General features: G+C 40.9%; 1 protein-coding gene across 13 annotated transcripts in view; it reads right to left on the reverse strand.

Moving 5' to 3' along the window:
• Positions 1–24,956, reverse strand: part of tjp1a (tight junction protein 1a) — a 102,006-nt gene that overhangs the window by 16,265 nt on the left and 60,785 nt on the right. For all 13 annotated transcript variants that reach the window (XM_026166890.1, XM_026166815.1, XM_026166809.1 and 10 more), the window contains 14 exons: positions 11,930–11,986; positions 10,840–10,964; positions 10,600–10,702; positions 10,170–10,491; positions 9,847–9,950; positions 9,005–9,173; positions 8,556–8,691; positions 4,497–4,633; positions 3,799–3,904; positions 3,342–3,492; positions 1,921–2,029; positions 1,604–1,823; positions 986–1,170; positions 521–616 (listed from right to left, as the gene is read on the reverse strand). In XM_026166890.1, coding sequence (XP_026022675.1) covers positions 521–616; positions 986–1,170; positions 1,604–1,823; positions 1,921–2,029; positions 3,342–3,492; positions 3,799–3,904; positions 4,497–4,633; positions 8,556–8,691; positions 9,005–9,173; positions 9,847–9,950; positions 10,170–10,491; positions 10,600–10,702; positions 10,840–10,964; positions 11,930–11,986 — 2,020 coding nt within the window. The remainder of the gene's footprint in view (positions 1–520; positions 617–985; positions 1,171–1,603; positions 1,824–1,920; positions 2,030–3,341; positions 3,493–3,798; positions 3,905–4,496; positions 4,634–8,555; positions 8,692–9,004; positions 9,174–9,846; positions 9,951–10,169; positions 10,492–10,599; positions 10,703–10,839; positions 10,965–11,929; positions 11,987–24,956) is intronic.

The raw sequence follows: 24,956 nt of genomic DNA on the forward strand, positions 1-24,956 counted from the left end.
CTCTGCTTGGAGTATCAAAGAGTGAAAGATAAACAGAGGAAATGGAAGACTGAAAGAGTGACAGGGGAAATAAACACAGCTTGACAAACCTGACTAACAGGCCTATTAAAAGAACAGGAAGTAGGTAGTAATAGGAGGAGGAGGTCATCTAGTAAAAAACAAATTCACTAGGCAAATGTTTTGTAAAGAAATCCAAACTGCGCCCTGTGAATAACGACTATTTTAATCCCCAACTTCTGATAATTATGTAAAATTAATTAAATTAAAACAACATTTTTATATATCCTTAATAAGGACCTTATTTATCTAAATAATCAGTGTGGATTTTTAAAGATGTCGCATACATAATAAGAACACAACAGTGACTTTAACATCTACTCGCTACTAATCATTCCTGTGAGAACTGCATGCTGAGATTTAAGCAGCTTTCAGCTTTGGCGTGTGTGATGGGTGATTACGGTCTCGATAAAACGGACAGAGAAACATGAGATATTAGACATGAGGGTACTTTGTTACTTACTGGCTAGCTCAAACACTTCGGGCGCCTCCCTGGCCAGTTTCTCTCGGGCCACGTCTGCGATCGGCCCAAAGATAACCACAGGTCTCAGGAACCCAGCTGTATCACAACAACATCACGTGTGTGTTACACATGTCACATCACAGTCAGTTCTTGTAGACGTGTTCAATACATTTGGTGTAAAACCACACAGATTCAAGACTTTACATGGCCAGAGGAGAAAAGTGAAGCTACACCGTTAGTGCACTGACATAACTGGTACACGCCAAACTATCCAAGCTTTGCTTATACAAAAAGCCTACCTTTGTTTTGTGTACATGTATTTTTCAGTGTTTACAAAGCAAATCCTAGTTAGCGCTACCTCACAAACCTAAAAATTTCTTAGTCCTACAGTAAAGAAGAAAGCATAATAAGGATGAAAGCCTCCCATTTTATTGCTATAACTGCCTTTGGCTTCTGTACTCTTACCTTCCCTCAGCACCACCCTCTCGTAGGCAGGGAACTTGGTCTGAACAGGCTGGGCTGACAGGTCCTCCCTGCTTTTCCGCAAATTCCTCTTGGAACTCCGCAGCCCTCTGAACCTCCAGAAGTCAGCTCTGTCGCCCCCAGGCGTTTTAGGAAGGGTGTACTGCACACTGGATAGCTGCTCGGCTCTGGAAAGGGAAGAAAAGGTGTAAAAGTGTAAAACTTTACACTGACCAGAGAGACAAGTCACGGTAACATACTCCTACTGTAACTGCAACAATAATGTAGAGCACTGAATGCTAACTGGTTATCCAGTTATGATGGTCTTTATGGATTTGCCATCACATTAGAAGTTAAGCTGACCGGTGTCTGCGTCATTAAAAGCCCTGTTTGTACAGCTAACCAACCATCTGAGTTAAGCTGAGCAAGTCAGCAGGCCCAGGTCATCATTGGTGGGGCTGATATGATAATTTAATCATAAATTGTGATAAATGTGTGAAATACAGTAGATCATAAAATTAATTCTTCAGATTTATATTGCTTTAATTCCTCTACCTGCATTGTTAGCCCACTCATCAAATGCCAGAACCAACTGTATGTGTGCCATGAAACATCTTTTACCTATTCTTGTTGGGGATTATGCCTCTTTCCACTTCCTGGTGGTTCTTGCCGATACGGATAGCGAGCCAGGAGCCTAATTTGCCGTTATAGAGTGTGTCTACCACACGGAAAACCTCTCCCTTGTTAAAGCTCAGCCCATATGGTGACTCTTTTTCATATTCAAAATGCGTTCGAATGTAGAAGGAGTCGCCCACATCAGATTCCACTATCCTTCGATACACTGAAGCCAAAGCAGATAATAACACAGAGGATTAGTTTTGACGTACAATCTTTCATGTTTACAATACAAAACGCTACTCGACGCCATCATCCCTTACCATCCTTTTTCTTCTGAGCCAGAATAGTAACGTCATCTCCTTTTGGAAGATCGAGCAGAAAAAGCACAGCCTCTTCCCGGATGATGTTAGCAAAGTCCACATTGTTCACCTGCAGAGGCAGAAGAAATGAACTTAATGAACGACAAACAGCACAAGCCAACTCAAGGCTAATATTATTTTTAATAATGGCTGTTAAACGCTTATAAGAGCTGCTGAAAGCTACTGGATTTAAGTTTACTTGGTTACACAGTTGCCTCAGCAACTTTATTTGTTGACTACAACTCATCTGATTTCTTAGGGGATAAAAAGGAACAGAAGAAAGGAAAGCATTCCCCTTTTAACCGAGCAGCCACCCCCTCTTCTCCTGCTGCTGCCCTTAAAACAATAGCTACTGTTTATTGACTCTGCTTGAGGGGCAGCAGGGGAACCAGAAACACATGGACTGAGTCACTGAACCACAGAAAGACACCTTTATTCTTCTCAGAAACAGAAGGGCTTGACGTCTTTATCTCCAGCTAGCACACCATGACCGAGGGGAAACCACCAAAGATTGGAAACAATGTCCTGGAAGTCTCTAAGATCTGTTTGTACAGCAGGGAGAACACAGGCACAAAAGAGGTCTACAGTGTAGAGTGGGAGGAATAGAAGACACTGTTTGTTCATTAAGAGAAGAAGATACCAAAATGGTTTAATAGGTAAACAGTTTCTAAATGTTAGTCTCAATTCCCCCCAGCTTGTGCTAAATTGACAAGTTAAACTGTGTGGCTTCACAGCAGGTGTCTTGCTGCTGTATAAACATGTCAGAATAAATCCAACTCTGACATCAAGAGGGTTTCCATCATCTCATCCACAATGTTACTCTAGTGTTCAGTGAAACAGGCAGTCGACTGTTCCGAGGTCAGAATGCGAGAACGACCCCTATTGTGTCTTCACATTGGAAACAAGGGGAGTTTTGATATGAAGCAGGGCCTAAGAATGACTCACTGACTGATGGGTACATTGTACTGTATTCCCAAGGTCTCTGTGCAAAAGCAAATCTATTGTGGCCACAGATTACATAGTTTTGCTACATATTATCTAAGTTAGTGTTAGCCGCTATGGCTCGCCTATTTTAACAACACCAGATGTTCTTTTCACTCTCGAACATGTGACGTGACAAAAATAGCGACAGTTAGGACAAAAACATAAATGAAAAGAATATTTTATAATCATCTTACAAGCTACGTAATACCAAGACCGTACAGGGCAGTTACATGGCATGAAATGAAGAGATCTGTCTAATCTTTATCTTTTTTTACTTTTGAACCAGTCAACTGCAGCAACACGTTCTCGCATCCGAAATCTGGTACAGTGCATAGACAAAATGTCAGGTTTCTTAAGCAAAAAAAATAGGGTTCTCCTAATTTATCAACACATCTTACCCTGAGAATCTGGTCTCCCTCTTCCAGCCCCTCCTTGGCTGCGGGGCTGTCTTCCAAAACTCCTGCCACAAAAATTCCCACATCGTTTCCGCCTGCTAACCTCAGACCGACACTCTCTCCCTTCTTGAACTTGACCAGCTTCATACTTGGTCTGCGGGAAAACACAGGTGGACACACAGAGTTAAGTAAAAAGATTAGCAATCATTCTAAGAGACACACAAAAAAAACACAGCCAGTTATTCAAGCAAATATGACAGGTTATAACAACAGAGCCAAAGCAGAGTTTCTGCCTGAATCAGAACTACAATTTGAACAAGTGGCACGAAGCTTTATTCGTGTTTTGTTTTTTTAATAAATTTTTTTTTTTTAAAAAGGACTCTCACACACTCGTAATATTTTATCTACAGAGTATATACACTGCACTCAATTTGGAAGACACCACATCAAGAATATTTACCTGAGAATGCTGTCATCATGTGCAGCACTGGGTACAGGGGCATCAGATGGGCTGACAGGCAGGTCCACGTCAGGCTGACCAGGCTGTGCATAAACTGGCTTTGGTTCTGGCATAAACACAAACACACTGTATGAATGAGACGGCCAAGTGGGAGATAAAGTGAAACCACCCTTAAAAATTAAAGCATCTGATGTTTTATATATTACATGTTACTTTTTGCCCAAACTGTCACGGTTACTTTAATACGTTGAACAGTACTTGTATTTAATTTGATGACCCCCCTATGAGCAACCACATGGTGATGACAGAGGGAGGGAAAACCTCCCTTTTAACAGGAAGGAAGAAATCTCAGACAGACGCCCGAACCTGGTTCTATCTGCTGTGATGGGAACGAGAGGAACAAAGTAGACATATAATGCTGTGTGTGCCCTTCGTGTTGACGTTCTGCAGAACAACCCCTCCTATTTACGCTAAGGGCGGCACTTGACATGTTTCATATGATGTGCCATGGCAGCAGTCTGTTTTCAGCTTCAGTTAATATCTGTCTGCCTTAAGACTTAAACTGTACTTCACTGCGTTAAAGGTTCCAACAGAGAGAACTATATAAGGTGGTGAAAGACACAAACACGAGAGAACACACTACTAACGCTAACGATAATGATGGTGGTGATAATGATGACGATGTCAGGCTTTTTTACCAGGCAGTGGGGGTAACTGTTTGTCATCTCTGGAGCTGGCTTGGTCACTGGCCTGTGACAGGACATCATCAGAGTTTTTGACTGGTGTGGACATGGACCCCGGTTTGGATATGCGATCCTCATCTCGACTTCGATGACTGAAATGAAAAAAATGAATAAATAAATAATTATAATAAAAATGTGAATTTAGTACTCATGGACAATTAAAACTACAAGCAGGAGAATTTAAAGGCAGCAGTTTTGACATGTTAATGAATTTCTTTAATTACAGTAACATTGTTTGTTTTTTTTCTTTTCTACTAGTGTGTTTAAGAATGACTTCATGTTTTGACTGGTGGTAGTTTCATCCTGTGCTGAGATTACCAGGAAGACACACACACACACACACACACACACACACACACACTCTAAATGAACCTAGAAGGAAATAGCATGAACAGTAGATTACGTCATAAGGGCACGTGGACAAAAGTATTTAATGAATAGACAATAAGCAATTAAAACAAGGATGTGTGGCTCTGTCAAAAAGATCCCGCACATCTGCTAGTGATTCAAAGTTGTGTGTTCTTTGCAGTGAAGCATTTTCTTTCTTCCTTTTTCACATGGTCTGTGCAGTACGTAGGTGGCAAACCAGATTCCAAGAATATAAATTCACACTTTATAGACTACACAGGCAGGCACGAAGAGAGAACCGACTGAATCTCCCAGTGTAAACTCTTTAGTTGGGATACGTTTCAGTCCCGGTTCCTGTTTAACCTGGGTAAAATAAATAAGGGAAAACTGTGTGTGTGTGCAAGTCTAGCAAGTCATGTCCAAGAGGGTAGACAGGCCTCTGCTGCTTAAAAACAATGGTTGAATTCCAATCTGATCACATGACTGACTGCTGGCTCAGTACTTGAGCTGTATTCAGAAGCTTTTGTACAAGAACATGAAGGTGCAGGCTGCACCGGCAGCTCAGACTACACAGCTCTGCTGATTCCTGCCCTTTCAGTTTAGCACTCATAGTACAAACCCCCCACAAAACAATAAAATAAAATGCACACTGCAGTCATTAATGCGCATACAACAATGAAGCATGCACATCCATACACACACAAATGACTGATGCATAAAGTAAGTGCAGCATGCGGCACTTATTTGCAATAGTTTCCACCACAGTTTGGCCTTTTCTGGTCCCACAAATTTGCCCAGCAGTTGTCACGACAATTCAGTATCACAAATGTACTCCTTCAGTGCAATTAAATCTCCCCGAGGATAAATAACATAACTGTAATTGGAGAAAGAGAAACGCGGAGTGCATTTAATGAATGGATGAATGAAGAGTGTGAGAAGGAGGAGGAAAAGAAAAGAGACAAACTGAGCAAGAGCAAGGGACAGAGAGGGAGAGAGAGTGGAGTGGCCTAAATCTCTGCTGCTCCTTGCCGCAGAATGGTGCTAAAAAAGGCGTCACACTGACAAACACCATTTGACAGAACCCTCTGTTCAACCCCCTCACTTACACATTTTATAGTATGGGTACAGGCAAAATAACAGCAAGGAAGGCAGATGCAGAAAAAGTGAAGAAACAGGAGAGAAGTGGCTGCACAGGCAGACTGAACAACAATCCCTTTATCTATAACTAACAAGCCTCAGAATATTTGCAGAAAGAAAAAGAAATTCACTCAGAAACACTGACTAGATGCATTTCAGAAAAACAAAGTATTTAGAAATCAAATAATCATGCACAACAATATTTTAAGAAGAAAACAATAATTACTCACATATGTGCATCTGCAAGTTCAACCATTATCAATTAAGGGATTTGATCTTAATTCCTTGACAGTCAACACTGGGAGCCCTTTGCCTGTGCACAACTTTTACTCGAGCTCACAGAGAGACGCTTAATGAGGGGCTGTTTTTTGATGATCTGTTGGACACACAAAGCCTGGACCAGCATTGCGTCCTAGAGAAAACAATGCCTGCGCTGCACGCCAATCAGATTCAACAAACCATCTCGTCTGGGCCAAAGCACTGTGGGAAGTATGTCAAATTCCTTTCACCGCTCCTAAAAACATTCCCTTACATCACCATGCGGTGACAGTCAGACTCACTCACTTGATAAATCCCAGCCACATGAGAAGCAGGTGAAACTCCTCCTTATCTCCATGCTTATCAGATTCACCCGTTACACAAACGGATGCATGAAAAACATAATGTGTGTCTTTGACTTTGACATACAACATTTTGTGTGTATATACTCTGATCACAGAGGGATAAGAGTTCAAAACACAACATGTGGACGAGTGTGGTCAAAGCAAAGGCGAACCTGCACTCATCCTGATGCAGGGTCACTCAGTCTGGCACAGCGTGATACACCAGACAGTTACACAAGCAAGAGCATCAGGAACACCTTGCGAACCTCTCAACAACCATCTCAATAAGGCAAGTTTTTATTGGCCTTTTGTTTTTTTACCCCATTGAGATTTGAGGAATTTACCCTTTTTTATTTGCCTCTCAAAAATCTCAAAAAACACAAACATCAAAAGATGAAGTTAATTAGCATCGAATGTAACAATGACAAGAACCTCTAGTAGGGCTGCTCAATTAATCGAATTTTAATCTCGTTTACGATCTGGGCTTTCAACGATCATTAAATATGACTGAGCCGATTATTAGCCCCGCCCTCGTGCTTTACTCTCGCGCTGCTCCGTGTGGCAAATCGAGCGCACCTCTCTGCATTTCGAACACCTGTCACAACAATTAACAGGATCGGAAGGAAGCTCGGAAAGCTAAGCAGAAGTTATTTGGAGAGGAGAGTGACTGCTGTTGGTTGAAAAGAGAGGTAAAAAAAAAACTTCAGTGGTGTGGAAACATTATGGGTTCGCGGAGTCAGACGTGGATCAAGTAGACACAGTGTGTAAACTTTGCTATGGTGTAGTAGCTGCACCACAGAGCAACACTTCAAAGTTCACTAAACATAGATGTTTACATTTTTCATTTATTTCTTATATTGCAAACATTTGCACTGTTATCAGTATTTTCACACTATTTTATATTATTTTTTGACAATCTTTAAAGTCATTATTCAATACATTGTTATTGTTAAATAAATATTGTCAAATAATCGAGATCTCAATTTCAGTGAAAATAATCGTGATTATCATTTTTGCCATAATCGAGCAGCCCTAACCTCTTGTCTATCTAGCTACAAATACGGTCTCTGTAGCATTTTTAGTTTGTATCTCAGCCCACTGTATCTGCAACCAAAGGAGTTTTGATATGAAACAGTAGTTCAGTCTGGAACAAGTGCTGGAGGGCCCTGATTCAACACCCCTACTTCACAGTTAGACTTTTACTGTGGACCACATTAACAAACCAGTAACGTGTTCTCATTGCAAAATGGGTCTCTTTCTTAACATTACCATTCCTGTTTCACCACCCATTCCTGTTTAATTAACTGGATTAAAGTCTTGAAAAGCTAATTACCTCATTCCACTCAATGCCCAAGTTCCACACCCACTGAGAGCGTCATGTGTTAGCCATCTTTATCCATCTATAAACCAGCTGCAAAAACCTATGCAATCTAAATGACAGTAAAGACTGACAACATATTGAAAGATGCAACAGGCAGTAAGAGAAAGTAAGACAAACAGACAGTAAAGTGATAAAAAAAGAACAACACATAATGTGTGCAAATCGTTTTTATTAATTGGACTATAATCATTAAAAGCGTGCGTTATTATTCATATATACTCCACTTTAAAGGTTCAGTGGTGAGGCTACTTAAAAGAGTTATTCCAGCAAGGTTCAAAATCAGGTTTGTGTTTAATATTAAACAGTCTAGTATACTTTAAAAGCAAGGCATTAATCTGCCAGCAGATCAATCCCTACTTCCTTCCTCAGCTCTTTCCCAGAGAAATCCATTACTGGAAATTATTGATGGTTTCAGAGGGACTGTGATGGTTTATGTATGTTATGTCTTGAGCAAGATATATGAGGTCGAAGAGGGTGGGTGACAGTGTGCCTTGTAACCAGAATAGTTGTCAGAGGTGTGTGTGTGTGTCCGTGTGTGTGTCCTACCTGCCATTGCTGATCTGCCGTGGTGAGTGGCGGAGATGCTCGGATGTTTCAACCCTGTCAGGCGAACGGGATCGAGTTCCTCTCCCATGGGATCGATTGGAATGATCGGATGTCAGTGAATGTATCTCTGAAATGTCTGTGAAAGATGAGTTGAAGTATGTATTACGGTTTTATCGATAACAACAAAAAAAAGAAAGAAATCGACATTTGAGATTTGGAACAACAATAAAAACACGTTATTTTAGTTAAGAGTGGAATGATCTGCGAGGATCAGTTCTCTGTTTCTCATTGTAGTTTTAGAGATGTTTTGAAATGCGCTCTATAAATAAACCCGTCTTCTTGACATCGCAGTCATTAAAATAAATCACATCTCTTGGAAAAAACACCGTCACACAAGTTGTGTAATCAAATTTTAGCTGCAATCCACGAGTACGCGTTTGTTGTCTCACCATCTCTGTCTGAGTTATTGGCTGATGGGATGCTGTCGTCAAGGTCAGGAATATTGAGCAGCGTGGCCCGCTCGTCTCTCTGCACTACCATCTTCAGCTTGCCCTTTGACCTCTCAATCAGCTTCTTGGCATCTATCAGTGATAGGTTCTCTGTAACTGTGCCGTTAATCTGCCAGAGGAAGAGGAACAAGTCAGCACAAGAGGTAAACGTACATAATATCCTCTTTGCAGTTTTTCTGTGGAGCCTACAGTGTGCTGTGATAACAAACTAATGAGAGTAAAAGTTAGGAGCACAGCCTATAAGAAGAGGAAGCTATAAACATATTTAATGTGTTTATAATACACAGAGGGTGCGGTCACAAGCACAGAGAGTGAAAATAAGCCAAGACTACACATATTAAAACAAAACTATTCTATATATACACACATTATTTTATGTAATACTTTGTCCTGTGATCAGGTTTCAACTAGAAAACGATTCAACTTCTCTTCAGTAAAACTGAAACATTAAACTGGATTTCAACAGGCATTTGTTTGGGAAGAAGGGGGATTTATCTATTCAAAGTCTGAATGAATAGGGAAAAAAATTAAAGGAATAATGCAATGTCTTGTATTTCTGCTGGTGAGTCTGAATAGTAATGAACTGTGACCTCATTCTGAAAGCCACTTTCAGCAGATCGCCAACTACAAGGGCACAATTGTAAGAACTTCAAGTAAAAAGGGCGTCTGATAAACGCTCTACTCTACTACTGTTAAATGAGATTACATTTTTTGACCAGTTGATTTCCCAGTTATTGTGCTTTAACCACTTTGAAAACAAATCTGCTCGTCTTTCCTCTCACCTTCAGTACAACATCTCCCTCCTGAATGTTTCCATCTCTGGCTGCAAGGCTCTCCGGAGAGATGTCCTTCACAAAGATATGGCTGGCCAGCCGCAGTCCATATTCTGGTTTCAAGGGTGATTAAGCATAACAAAGTTACACTACAAGACAGTTACCGATCACTTGGTTCAAATAAAGTTAGCAGGTAATTAAAAATGTGATCGACCTTACTGTGAATATCAGTAAATGAGAAACGTGCGCATTCAATAATTTGACTTTTATGTAAATTGGATGAATTCACAAAACAAGCAGTCACTCTTTTTGATTGGTGACACATTACCCACCTTCGTTTTTGCGGGACTTGACAAGAGTGACCTTGGAGGGCCTGGGTGGAGCAGAAGAGGCTTGTGATCGGCGATCGGAGCGTGGTGAGATGCTTCTCTCCCGTGAGGCATCCCGCCTCCCGCTGCTGCTACGCTCCCGATCGTGACGCCTGCCAGTGCCCGTGCCTCCGCTTGCACCTGCATAGGCACTTTGTCCACCGCGTCCACTGCGGTGATCGTAAGCATCGGCCTCATCGCTGTCCTCCTCCTCGTGCTCAGACATCGTCTCCCTGTCCCCATGCCGTGACACTGGGATTTGTACTTTCCTTTTTCTGCGAATAGTCTTGAAAGAGAGAACATTTACAATGTTAAAAGCCTGTTAGTCCCTAGCTCTCTGACCATGAAGTACTTAGCCCTGACTCATGCTATATATTTATAGCGTTGTACTTACTATCTTTGCATTTTTGCCACTCTTTCGAAGTTGTTGAACAGCATAGGCATGCTCTACATTGTCCATAGAGACTGCATTGACCATTACTACTCGATCATTTTCTCTGAAAAAATAAATAAATAGAAAATAATTAACAGTGCAGAAAAATGAGTCGGCATTACGTATATTAGGGCAGCTTACGTGTAATGCTGCTTAAAATATTACTCCCAATGAAATAAAGGAAATACAGTCAACACTTACTGTAGCAGACCCTCTGCAGGACCTCCTTTCAGCACATCCGATATTACAATAGATGTTTCACCACTCTGGAAATGAGGGTTGTCTCGCCCACCCGAGATTGCAATGCCAAACCCAAATCCTGGGGCCTATACAAAGACAAATATAAACCACAGCTGACTAATAAGACAAATGGTAAATGCATTGTAACTGTAATGCTGTAAACATCTGACAACTTAGGTAAGCTTGTGCGATGTTGATCAAACTGGCAAAGGAGAAAAGCTGGGTTAGTATTGTTCTGATCTGCTAACAGCCGATCTTCAGACAATTATCTGCAAAAAGCATAGAGCTCTGTTCCTGCCTTCACATCAACAGATCTTGATATGTGATGCAAACAGCTAATCTTACAACCACAACAATACAGGAGAACTGCAAAGCTGAGAACCACAGATTGCACTGGGCCACTCCTTCAGTCTCAATAAAGCCACCACTAATTAGATTACAGCAAGCAGGGCAGTCTAGACAGGTGCTCAAGACAATCTCACGACACAACAGTATCAACTAACAAGAGTTTCAGGTCTCAAAGCAAAGTACATTCAGACATTAAGCCTACAGAGAGTACACTCTTCTATCTCTTTGATAGCTTGACAGTTAGCCTGACGATGTGAATTGCACCAGAGTGGCGAGTCAGTGATTCATCAATCTGACAATAGCTGCAGAGGTTAGGTGGTGCAATTGAGCATAATTACAGGACAAAAAGCACATACAAAAAGGCTCTCTAGTGCTGTGTTAAAGAGAAGAGCATATCGCCAGCAGGAAGGAAGTGAAATGAAGTAGCAAGGAAGTGGATGCTGATTTTTGTCTTCCTTTGCTTTGTTTCCTGCCATCTGGATTCCTTGACTATTGTTTCACTACCGCACATCCTGCAGCTACAGCTGGGCGACTCAGCAGAGAGAAACAGACATGGACAGGCAGAGGACAGAAAGCAGCAGGGAGGGAAAAGTGAAAAACACAGAAGACATACTACAGGATCTGGGTGTCAGAGACAGGCAGAGAGGGAGAATGACAAAAGAGGAGAAAGGGAAGAGTGGATTAAAGAACTGTAAACACTTACCCTGTGAAGGGTAACTGTGTGCTGTTCCCATATGACGGTTTCCTCCATCGCCGCACTCTGCAAAGCAAGAGATGAGAGAGAAAGGATCAGTCCTGCAGTTTTTTAGTGAGTTACATGTGTACACTCAAATGCAAATTGATAAATTAAAAAAACAAACATATTTCTATAAATCGCTAGCTACTGTGAAAGCATCTTTGGGGGGGGGGGGGGGGGGGGGGAAAGGAAACCTCAAACTGACCCTGACGCATCCATCAATGCACGAGTTTGTGCAAAACAGATAAAAACTGCATGAAAATGTGTGCAAATGGGTGAATGTGGCCTATAGTGTAAAAGCCCTTTGACTGATCAGCAAACACGCACAATGCCAAACAAAAAGACCTTTTATTACTTCAGTTCAACACACAAAAAAGTGATCAGTCTTAAGTATGCACATCATCATCTTTGTGGCTTCCTTTAGATTTCTGACATTATCTCACTCAGATAAACTAATGACAACATCTAATGGATTTTAAATATACAACTATACAGGGCTAAACTGCAGCTACAAATAACATTTCCATATTCTGTTCCCTTTCAGTAGACGGCGTGGTTGTTTGGTTACCAGCAAGGTAACCTCTCTTGCTTATTTGCATGACTACGTCCTGGAGTACCAAAAGTCTGCATGTGAAAAGATTATGAATGACAGTAGCATGAGTAAAGCGCTGGCAGAGACTAACTGAGGCCTCAAAGATTGAGTGAGCATTCCTATATTATTCCTGGCTGGGTTAACTCGGAGAGCCAAAACAACCAAGATATTTAGCTGCTCATTTGTGCTGCTGTGTTGGATTAAACTGATTCCAGGCAGGCACATTCTGCCTTTACTTAGAAAGTTATATCATCATTTTCCCCCTCTTTTCCCCCTTTAAATACAGGCTTTTCTTTTACTTTTACAATGTTTCATATGAAATATCCACACGAATAATGGGATAAATAATGCCTTTGAACTAATAAAATATTAGCTTGCAACATTCCTGCTATTATTGGGTCAAACAGATAGTCTTCAGTTTGTTTATCAAACATCACTGTTTATTTAAACTCCCACAATGCTATGGATCTAGTTTTAAATTACAGCCTTCCTCCAGCTGATGAAGCAACACTGCTGTCATGTCTGCCTGCCTGCAGGGAGTGATGGTACAGCTGTCTGTGGCAGAGTGCTCAGTACAGTCCACTGTGAAAGTAAACAGCAAAAAAAACCACTCAACCCACACCACTGCATGTTGAAGGGTGCTTATTTACTACACCTTCTTTAATCTTCCTTAAAAAAACAAAACCAAAAAAAAAACAACACACCATGTCATCTGTCCACCCTGTCATCGTGATAATCCCACTGCAGCACCCCTTCATTATCACCTAATCCTCAAACCATCTCACCCATCATCTTCGACATCATCATGGTCATTACTGTCATCACCGTCCCTTATCCTAAATATACAGCTTACAGGAGGTGCCAACTGCATGTGACCAACAGTCAGTGTCTGGTGTTTGCTGACATGTCTCACATAATAGTGTAGCTAAACACGAAGAAACCAGAAGATGGATGCAAGATCCTAGATACCTTCATTTGCTGAAATCAAATGAAAAGAATCAACCTGGTAAAAGGAGGAGACCAGAAGAGCCTTTCAAATAACCAAAAGTTATATTTGGGCTCAGGCTTCTAGCAAGCCTGAACATTTTTACGCGTGCAGAATATTTGCTGATTAATCTTACTGATAAACAACTCCAACTAAATGTGTAAAAATTGCATGTTTAAGTACTTAAAATAATAGCAGGGTGTTTCTGTAATCACTAGCCTCTGCTGCTATTACTGGGTTTGTGGTCAGTCATTTCCATTTACTCCTCTGAACTCGATGCCAATGAATTACTTGGCTTGATCCCAATTTCCATTGAAGCTCTGTGTGTATGTTATTTATGTCCATAATTGGAGCGGAGGGCTTGGGCATCCCCCTATTACCACCCCCCAAAATCCCTCCTTCCCCTCCTGTCAGCCAGTATGATTCCCACAGAAACACTTCTATAGTGTGTGGGGACCTGACCCATTTAACTAAAGCACCCCCAATGACATTCCTAAACACATCCATTCCTGTAAAGTTTTTTGTGACATATCCGTCCATCCGTTCATCCATTCATTCAGCCAACCGTCCAGGCAGACAGGCAGAGTGGGGCTACACTATAAAAAAAACAACAATGTGCTGGGGTCATATGACCAGGCGGTCAGGCAGCCTTGTTTTTTTAACTGTGGGTTGCACTGATAGGCAGGGAGAGAGAGGAGCAGCAGGAGGGTGTGACTGCTGGCTGCATATAGATTCAATATATGGCATTGACAGTCATAATATTGTACATTAAACCATAGGCATGTGATTGCTGAGAGAAGAGTTCCCGTTTGTTCCTCACGCACACACACACACACACACACTCGCCCACACACGCGCACACACACACTCACGCACATGCGCACAACACTGAGCTGAATGTGTTCAGAAAACAAAAAGAAATGGGATGAAACTCATTTTGCTCCATCAAAACTAAGTGCTTTGAACATTGAAGCATCCCACACGTCCAAACCTACAGCGCTCACACGATGATGTCAAGCCATGCTAGGGAGGGCGTACAGTTAGTACTGAGTGTATGAGCCATGAGGGGCAATAGGTTAATTACAAGACTCATAAGAAAAATGGGAAACTTACAGATAATGGCCTGGATTTAATGAACTTATTGAGTGGAGGCGGTATGAGAGAAAGCGTGCTTTTCGATTGAACTGCACATGTGTAAGATGTCAGCTGAACCTCCAATCACATCATAACGCCTGAAAATGTTTTTTAAAATTAATTGACCGTACTACTTAATTTGGATTTAAGCGTAACAACACTGTCTTTACTGATGTTTCTAAGACTAAAAGGAGGTTCCCTAGTGACATATGCCACATAAGAAATACTGTGTTTATTATAAACACAAAGTTTACATTAAAGATGGTCAAGAAGAGAGACTGTGTCATCCTCTTAGTCTACTTCTAACTTTTACCCTATTGGAACTACAGCTAGGCCTCTCAGATGAGATTACTGCGGTAATTAAACACTGTAATATGAAGTCCCGATTAACAGCCTTGCTGATTGAGTCTGAGATATAAGTAGGATGGAAAGCAGGCAGCAGTGAAGCTTAAGGAAAACTGGGATAAGGGTAAATGAAAGCACTCCATGAGGAAAATAACTAGCATATTTAAAACAAAGGATCTATTAAGAGACATCAAAAGAATAACAAACACAGGCTCAAAAGTGCTAATTAATTGGTCTTTGGATACAGGAGGCAAGTGTGCTCTCATTTTGTGTAGAACAAATAAACACAGACGGGAATTTTCTGTGTGGAAAAGATTTTATCAAACCCAAGCTCAGTGTCAAAAGGTAATTCGGTGAGCTCATGTTTTATTACAGTAATGTTCTCGATCATGCAAAAAAGATCAGCGAACACGTGGGGCCAAAACAAATATGAACACAAGTGTGTCTCGTTTTCTGGAGCAAAACAATATTAAAAATACACACGGGAACAAACGATGAGGATTATCTCTGAAGTCGCAGAGCTGTGTGAAACAATGGCACGCTTGATGTTGCACAAACTGACGGCAGCCTAGTGTATTTATACAGCCATATTAGTCAGGCTTGAGCCCTGGCCAGTGAGGCCTAGGGCTGAGAAACAAAGAGCAGCCATCAAACTACACACATGTGTACTTGTCCGTACACACGGACAAACACACACCCACCAGCCATGATCTAACACTACAGGGCCTCTTTGTTCAAGCTACAGCCAGACTTACTTGGCCCTGCCTGGCTCACCACAACACGCAGTCCAGTACAGATGATAACAGCTCACTCAGGCTCTTCAAAGACACAGACTAATCCGGTTCTTTGGGTCATACTGATGAACCGACTGGAATGAAATGAATGATGAAAAGGACAATAATAACCTGCTGCAGAGAGAAATGATAAATAGTGTCCAGAGCATGCGTGGAAGTTTTCATCATGTGCATTTCAGTTCCTGTAGTCTTCAAATGTGTGCACGTTTACAGATAATCTACACAAACTGTGTGCACAATGTCAGCGCATTAAAAATATGTGTACTACACACCCATTTATTCTGTGCAAACAAATTCAAGCATTCATCTGGAAACATCCACTAATGCAAAAACTTGGTCTCATACCCCCAGGTGGTGGCACTGACTACAAAATAGTAAGAAAAAACAACAACATATACAACACAGGCTTAATTATCTATCACCTTTACTCACTTAATCCAGTTATTAGCATGAAAGGATCCTGACAAAGCAGAAGGTGACCATGAGGTCATCTTATGAGTAATGCCATGGGCTAAGGGGAGGTTTTCAAGGAGAACAACACAAGCTCTTTATCAGTTTTTACCAATGAAACTGTTCTCCAGCAACCCATTACTCACCACCTCCCTTCATTTGAAGCACAGGAATGCTTTATAAAGAAGGCGTATCAAAGTCCAAGGTGCCGTTTTTGACAGCAACCCACGGGGTGAAAATGTGGGATGAGTAAAGAAGAAAAGATGAAAGATTTGGTCAGCACTGACCTTTCTGCCACAGAGTGAGAGCCACTCATTATTCACATTAAGTTATTCAGCGGCACAGAGAGAAATACTGAACTGCAGGCAAGCGAAAGCCAGTGTCGAGATGCCGACAAGTGTGAAGCAAATTCCTGCAAAGGTTTAGGTCACTGTGCCTGCTCCTCTCTGATAGCCTGAGGCAGGATGTAGGCAAGCACAGCCACAGCACCCACAGGAAAACACTCCATTTCCTGTTTGCAGGAAATAGCTCCAGCTTCCAGAGAAATCTCTGTGCAAACTATTAAAAACTATTCTGTGCATAGCGTCTCTTTTTAAATATACAACACAACAGATAAAAATCAGCTGCTAGCAATTACCATCTGTCATCTTTATTTGATCATAGGCTGATACCAATGTTCAACCAATTCATCAATGCATCAGGTACAATAGAGAATGATATTAAGATGAATAGACTGGTGACTCTGACAGTATCACTACCCTTTACTAAAAAAAAAACTCAGTCCTTTACTGGGGCATTTATATCCATGGAAACCATATCTCCCGTCTTAATAGACCCAAAGGAAAGAGTGAGGCAGCAGTACACTCAAACAACACTTAATTAGAGACACACACGCTCTTTCCGGAGGGCATGCACTCAACAGCAAACAAATGCGATGTGTAAGCCTTAGTGGTATGCTTTTACATCCTGTCTTTCAGATTAATGTCTACTGTGCAGCTCCACGAAGAACACATTTAACAACAACCGCAAGAAAATGACTCCCGTCACCTTCAGCGGTAAACAGATGAATTCAGCAGCAGCAAATTTAAAGGCAGATCGTTACTATGATGGGAGGAGAGAGGGCGCGCGGACGAGCGCTTGTAGCCAATAGGCAGATGACAATGACGGCGATGACAATGATGCAGAGCCTCAGTCAGCAATGATGTACGGTTGTGCTGACATGTTCAAATATGCTTGAGATAATTAGTTTCAAATAGCAGCTCTACTCTGTCACACAGCTCCTTGGAGAGAGAGGGGAAAAACTCCCCATCAGGACTCTCCTTAAAGCAACACTCAAGATACACAGTCACAAAAAATAAAACCATTCACGCACACACACGCACACACCTCTGACTAAAATGATCTGACAGACTCAGTGCTAGAATGGTGAGGGTAGGAATAAAATACAAAACCTATAATCCAGGCTTTTGGATTAAAACGTTAATCTGAGCCACGCTTCTCTATGAAGTCTACCGCTGCCGTCTCATGAGAGCAGACAGAACAGGATGGATGGATGGATGGATGGATAACACCTCTTGTCAGCAAGAATGGCTCTTACAGTAAACTGCAGAACTGCTAAGACTCAAATGAAAGAAGCAGAACATACATGCAAACAACCGTGTCTTAACCCTGAGGATGTCGGCCAACTAGGAAACGACCAGTCAAAGCTTGAACTAAATCTGATTCTGAATTCGATTTTGAGAGAATATCTTGTCAGTTAATTGCGTTACAGCCTCTGTAAAGAAATTGCTCATCTAGATCATTTATACAGAAGCTCTTAGCGTTTAACCAGATTATACTGGTGACTGCATTGATCTTTTTTAAGCATAATGTCCATTTGCAGCTTATATTTGTATCTAGATCTCAATGCAATGAATGCAGTGATGTTGTTGCTTCATTAGAGGCTCTGTGTCAGGTGCAGGCTCCTCTTATTGTCACTGACCACACTGCAGCTCCACAGAGCTGGTGTGCAGTGGGCTGTTCACTGCTATCCACTGACCCAAACACACAGCTAGGCTAGGCTAGGCTAGGCTAACATCTCATGTGCAGCTTATCCAGCAGCAAAGTCATCTCAGCCCAACCACACTAATTGTTCTCTGCCTAGGGAGACAGGAAGTGCTGAGGTCATAGAGGACAACAGTAACTTCTGCTGTGATTCTGACTTTCCATTTTAAGTTTAGTTTAGGCTGCGAGTTTCTTAGATATTTAAAAATTTCAAACAGCCTCATTGACAGCAGTTTATACTTTGGTGATTTTTATCCAAGGAGTGGGCAATGTTTTGCTTAAACGAGCAGTTTTAGTTTCTTTTGTTCTCTTTTTCTGTGTGCAGATGGGTGTGGAATGTACCAATGAACATAAATCCAATGCATGAACATGCTTTAGAGGCTGTATTCAACTATTCTACTAAACGTCAAACTATACATGAGAAAGGGTTCAAATTTCTTTGACATCTTGAGAGGAAATCGCTTCACGAGTCAACCTCTTTCTTTTTAACAGTGAGTTTATCAGAAGTCTTTGGTTTATCACATTAAACTATATGCAGGTATCTATATTTTCAGTGGAGATAAAGCATGGTATCCTCAGTGCCATAAGGACACATACAGGAGGTGAAACCTTTGTTTTGCCACTGTGAACTGTATCCAGAGACCACAAACATCCACTACTGTGCTTTATTTTTGTGTCGGTGGAAACAAACTGTCAGCCAAAGCACTGGAATGATAACCAGATCCAGCACTTGAAACTCTGAATTCAGCCAATAACCGAACACACAACAATCAGTTTTCCCACCCTACCCCTCCCTTCCCACACATGCACACATTACAGGAATGCACAGATAAGGAGACGAGGCTCTCACTCAGCTCATTTCTCATTCCAAATGGTTTCCCTCACATTAGGCTCTGCAGCTTTCTGCCATAACCGCCCTCTCTGCTTCATTCTCGCTCCTTTTTCCTTTTCCTTTTAACACTCAGTGAGCACAAAATGAAAACTCTGGCACAGATCAGCACAAGTGAAAATGTGAGTGTAATGTGAACGGGACTGAGGTGACTTAATATGAGGGAAACAAAATACATCAGATTCAGATTTCGGTGAAAAATGACAATAACCCACAGTGGCTTTCAATATAAGTGATCGTCTATTCACCTGAAGACATGTGCTGCCATTTACTGTGATACATGTTAGCTCAGAGGTGTGATAAATTCAGTACTTCAGGGGTAATAAAATCTAAATTACTCTTAATAATTTAATTAATAACCAATGAAAAGAAACCGCAAGTTCAACAAGAGAATTGACCTATAATATGTATATATACAAATTTAAACAAGAATCTCAGTTACATTTTGGGCATCAAAGTAAGCATGGGCAATATCTTGAATATACTTAATGTTTGGCAGCTTGCTCTGAGTGTCACATCTTTTTTTTTTTTCAATTGCGATACAAAAAAAGCGCACCCTCCCCCACCCAGAGAAACAACTTTTCTGTGCAAATGCGTGCAGACCTGGTTGCATAGACAGTATAACAGATGTACGTTTAAGTTATGGTTACATGAAGTTTCAGAAAATGATTTTTTTCAGGCTGATGACATGAACGTGATTTTAATTAGTCAATGAATGTGCAATTTCACTGTCAGAGTCACCCCTCACTTGTCAAATCCAGGTTTAAAACACCAAGATGACAACCATGCAAAGGCTCAACTCAGCTCCAAAACAGGACTTTAAAAACCAGTGGGTGGGATCACAGTCCATCTTTATGTACCATGTATGGCTGCGCAGCCACATCCCCTCAGTCTATAATGTGCTACTAGCAACTTGATAAGCGGATTAAACAAAGACTGTCATTCTGGTTTCGAAAACAGAAAAACAAATACAGAGTGAATAGCAATTACACCGTTATCCCAAATTTTCTCCTCCCCAAATTTGAGATCAGCAAATAACTGTAATGCTAAGTTGATGTACTAGCACGGAGGGCATCCTTCTCTAGTCTGTGTATCTTGGTAACACTGTTGTGCATCTCTCAGCTTGTTTGTGTCTTGCTAGCTTGCCAGAAACTTCCCCGGCTGTGTTGTGCGGTTTGTGCCTGACAAAGGAGTGAAATACAACCATTTGACAGGCACTCAGCCCAAGGCTTAGTTACAACTCTCAGCTGTTGAGATGGGAGAGTCAAATGGAAAGCAGTGGATTGACACTGACAATTGATTTATATTAAAGTTAAGATTTTGATTAGCTCATCGGGTATGATGGGAAACAGACACGCATTGTCAGGAAATAAAAAGCTGTTCAAAGAAGGAAGATTATAGTGGGAGCATCAGGATGTCAGGTGCAATGTTAGGGCAACGGCAAACCATTTATACATTTTCATTTTGTATTTAAAATTGCTCAAAAAAATAGATATGAACGTTTAAATGTTTTTTACTATATTAACTATTATGCTTGTGGGACTTTATGCAAACACTGTGTGCAAAGGGTAAACTGAGCATTTATACAAGTAGTTAGCCAAGCTGTCACTGCTTGTGGTATGCCTTTTCCTGGCGTTTAAATCAACACTAAGATTATGTTAAAATAAGTATCAATATGAAACATATTCATGGAGAGCCTAACCATTTCATTTGACACACAGCAGGTTGTTTTATGGCAAAGCCAAGCAGCAGAGTTCAAAGCGTGTCCGTGTTACACACTAAACATTGACAAAACACTGGCATTCTTCATTTATGTAAATTATGGTTTCTGCTTCACACTGCGGCTGGAAGTCACTGTACATGCGTATGCACACATTAAACACAGGTGTGACTCAGCAATGCCTCTTTCCGCTGTACTCGTGTCACTCCAGGAGTGGCAAAATTAGTCCAAGCAGCAAAAACTACTGTACAGAGAGTTTGTGAGCTTACAAAGATAAGAGCAGAATTTAGTAATCCACAGAAGTATAAACACGATGCCTTTCACATTGCACAACATTCCCAAACTACGCAACTCAGAAACCACAACTCATAGTTGTCACATGGTGCCATAAAACGAGAGGCCCAACCCACTCAATGGCATTCCCAAGCTTTCTGAGGACTTTGCTACAATAGGCATGTTGTGGGCCAGAATCTATAGTGAATTAATGAGTTACCATTGAGCACAAATTTTCCCAGAACTAAACTGGCAACACAATTACCGTTCCACAAAGTGATGGTAGATCGGGAGGGGTCAGAGCATTCTTTACAAAGATGTACAACTACAGAAAGACAACAACACCCAAAACTACTCCAAGACAACAAGAAGAAATATTGAAGGAAGATTATCTTTGGAATTCATCTAATTAGAATACGCAAATGAGTAATAAAGGCTTACCTCACTATTCAGTAATGTAGAACGTGCAGTAACCAAAAGGTGTAGGTCATTTAACTATTATTAATATTATCTGAATCTATGAATCTTTGTATTGCTTGCTAAAAATGAGACATTCACATGTACAAAAAAAGATTTTTTTTTCACTTTTCAATTGATTTCAATTGATTTTTTTTGTTATCTTACAATATATTTGATTATTTTATTTTATTGAATCATTTCACTGTTTTCCTGACCCCCACAAAAAAGGGAAGAAATAACAACACACACACAAATAAAAACAAAGGGAAACAAAATTGCATCATTTGGGGCTTTGGCAATAAAGCCATAAACACAGCTGGTCAATATAAAGTTGGCAGAACTCATTCCTTCCGTGTTTCGACAAACAACACGAACGGCCAATGACAATGAGAAAAGGCCACACTGAACCAATCGTGTGACTGGAATAGAGTATGAGCCACGTCAGGTTAGGCTGACACACAAAGCACAAAGTGTTGTGCAGCACATATGCTAACATTTGAACTACCGCAGCCATACACACCAGTGTTTGGGGGTGTTAGCAAGATAAAAGGGAGAAATTTGGGCTATTTAAAGTCCGAAATAGAAGCAGACAGGACTGTGTCGAAGGCAGGTAACACCACAAGTCATGTGAAGCAGCGCCATACTTTAGATTACACACAATGCAAAACCATACAGTCTCAGACTCTTTCTTCTTCCATACCATACCTTATGACAAAAACTTCACTGTAAAAGCACAGTCAAAAATATTAGATTTAACTCTGTGATTTACGTAACTGGCCCTCATTACCAACCTGGCCATAAACATTTCTGTCAGACAGCACTGAGACACTACTGCACTTCTTGCATCTTTTTAAAAAATGTATTTTTGTTTTGCTTTGGAGTAAAGGGTGACCACAATTGAGTAAATGTACAAGTTTGTACATTGTATTTTGTCTACAGTGTATTTATCTTCATCTGACTAAAAATAAAGAATACTTAAACCAAAATTAACCTCCTCTCTGCACATAACAGCAGTAAAAATTAACCTTGAAGCTTGCGATATATATTGATAAACTGCGGTGAAAAAAATGACAGCGATAAAATCCCCCCCCCCCCCCCAAAATGTCATAATCAGTGCGTCCTTATCCCTTGTGTTACAGCGATTCATGCAGATAACCATCGATGATCTGGTGTGCAAGCACTGCAAATGTCTTGTCATAGCAGTACAACTGCTATGCATGAGCACATGAAGCTAAAGCATCTGAGAGGGCAAATACAACAAGTAAGCACAGTCCTGTTTAATTTCAGTCCTACCCAAGCATGATACATGGTTATCAGCACGCAGAATGTGTGGGAGCTTAGCTGTACATATTACTCCAGTGATGAAAAGAATCCATTTCATTTGAGTTTTTAAGTCAAGCGCCTTAAAAGCTTTTCTTTCTTTTTTTTAAATTTGACCAAGAATCTTACATAATTAATGTTATAATACAGCAGGAATGTGACAATTACAAGATGATCAATGAATAAAATGGTGGATTATGTTTTTGGAGAACCTGTAGAATAATGAATATTTTAGTTCTTGATTGACTTTCTGAGGAAACAAATTATGCTTCTCACACTTTGATGGATTACCAAGGTGGAGAAACACCTGGTGACTCACTAAGCATTTGTTATTTTTATCTTTGTTTATACGTTTCCATATGCAATCAGTTTACTAGCAAACAAATCCCTTGCTCTTATTTTTAATTTCAAACACTGCAAACCAGCTACCTCTAACGCATCTCTTTCTTTGATTTTTTTACATTTGCAATCACCTGCTTCGCTGCTTCAGAGAGGATCTCATTCTGCAATCAGATTCACTAACTCAGCTGGCAATGGTGGAACTGATTCTGCACTGGAGATCTATTGCGAGCTGTGGTTACAGAGCAGAACGAGAACTTGACTAGCCAGCTGCAAGTTGGTGGAGTCTGTCAGCAGCATAGGAGACACACTAGAGAGGCAGCAGAATGTATTGGCTCCTTTTTACTTTGTTTAAACTCAAAAAGGGAACTAGGGAATTCAAATATTTGAAGAGTCAAAACTTTTTTTAATCATTCATTCAGGACAGCATGCATGTGGACGTGCACATGTACAAGAACCTAACCAAGGGAAACACTATAGTCCCACTATTACAACTACAACCTAGAGACATTAGAGAGTGAGTTAGAGATTGCAGGTTCACCAAGTTGTTTCCGTTATGAAAATGACATGCTACAAAGGCTACAGAACAATGTTTAGGTTCCGTGTATGTCCCATGTTTACTCTGTAATTCTGCCTGCCACCAGGTTTGAAGTGTCCCAGAAAAATGGAGGCTCAATTGTGCTACCTAAACACAGTTGACTGCCAATTTAACAGAAAAAGCAGAGGATGCACAATGTTTTAACCTTACCACCTTAAGCAAACTATCTTTTAAAGCAACAAATATCAGGTTTAAAAATTTACTAGTATGACAGCAGTTCCCCAAACACTGAACAATACAGTTTACAGGCCCCATCTATTTTACACTAAAGCTGAGGAACAGATATAGAGACAGAGAGGAAGATAAAGGATTCAAAACTAAGAGCAAGAGAAGATAAGGATGGACAAAGGGTTGTTTATAGAGAGTGCTTAAGCTGTTGATGACGCTTAATGATGATGAATGATGGGCTCTTGCCTACAACATGGTGCTGGGATCAAATTGCTTGATTATCACGTAACAAATACACTGATGGGAGAGTTGAGGGAGAACAGCAGTGGCAGCTGAGGATGATTCGGTGAATATATAATACCAATTCTGAGCTAATATGTCACTAGCAGGCAGAATATGTGTTGATATTAGACTAGTGTATGAACGCAGAACCTTTTTTATACAAACAGTTTGTTAAATTTTAAAAAAGCAAATTCATGAGGATCAATTCTGACATCTGATTATTCCAAAATTTGAGCTTAAGCTGCAGAAAGTGTCTTCCATAGGCGGGTGACTGGCTGCCAAAATGAAAAGACAGTGCAGTGCTCCCAACACTGTGGAAGATAAGCAAATGAACACACGGCAGGCAGAGACAGAAAGTAAAAGAGCGAGAGAGAGAGAGAGATTGTGTGTGTGTGTGTGTAGGCATGTAGGGCAACAAGCCTTGGGATGAATCTGTTCCAGTCTCTTTCTCTCTCCCCTAACCAGCTGAGCCACGGCTGCCACATGCACTCTCTCTTGTACCTCCCCTCTTCCTCTCTCTCATCGTCTCTCTCTTGCTCTCACTCTGTCTCTCTCTCAAACACACACACACACACACACACACACACACACACACACACACAC

Source organism: Astatotilapia calliptera, chromosome 1 (genome assembly GCF_900246225.1).
Source record: "Astatotilapia calliptera chromosome 1, fAstCal1.2, whole genome shotgun sequence".
Taxonomy (NCBI): Eukaryota; Metazoa; Chordata; class Actinopteri; order Cichliformes; family Cichlidae; genus Astatotilapia; species Astatotilapia calliptera.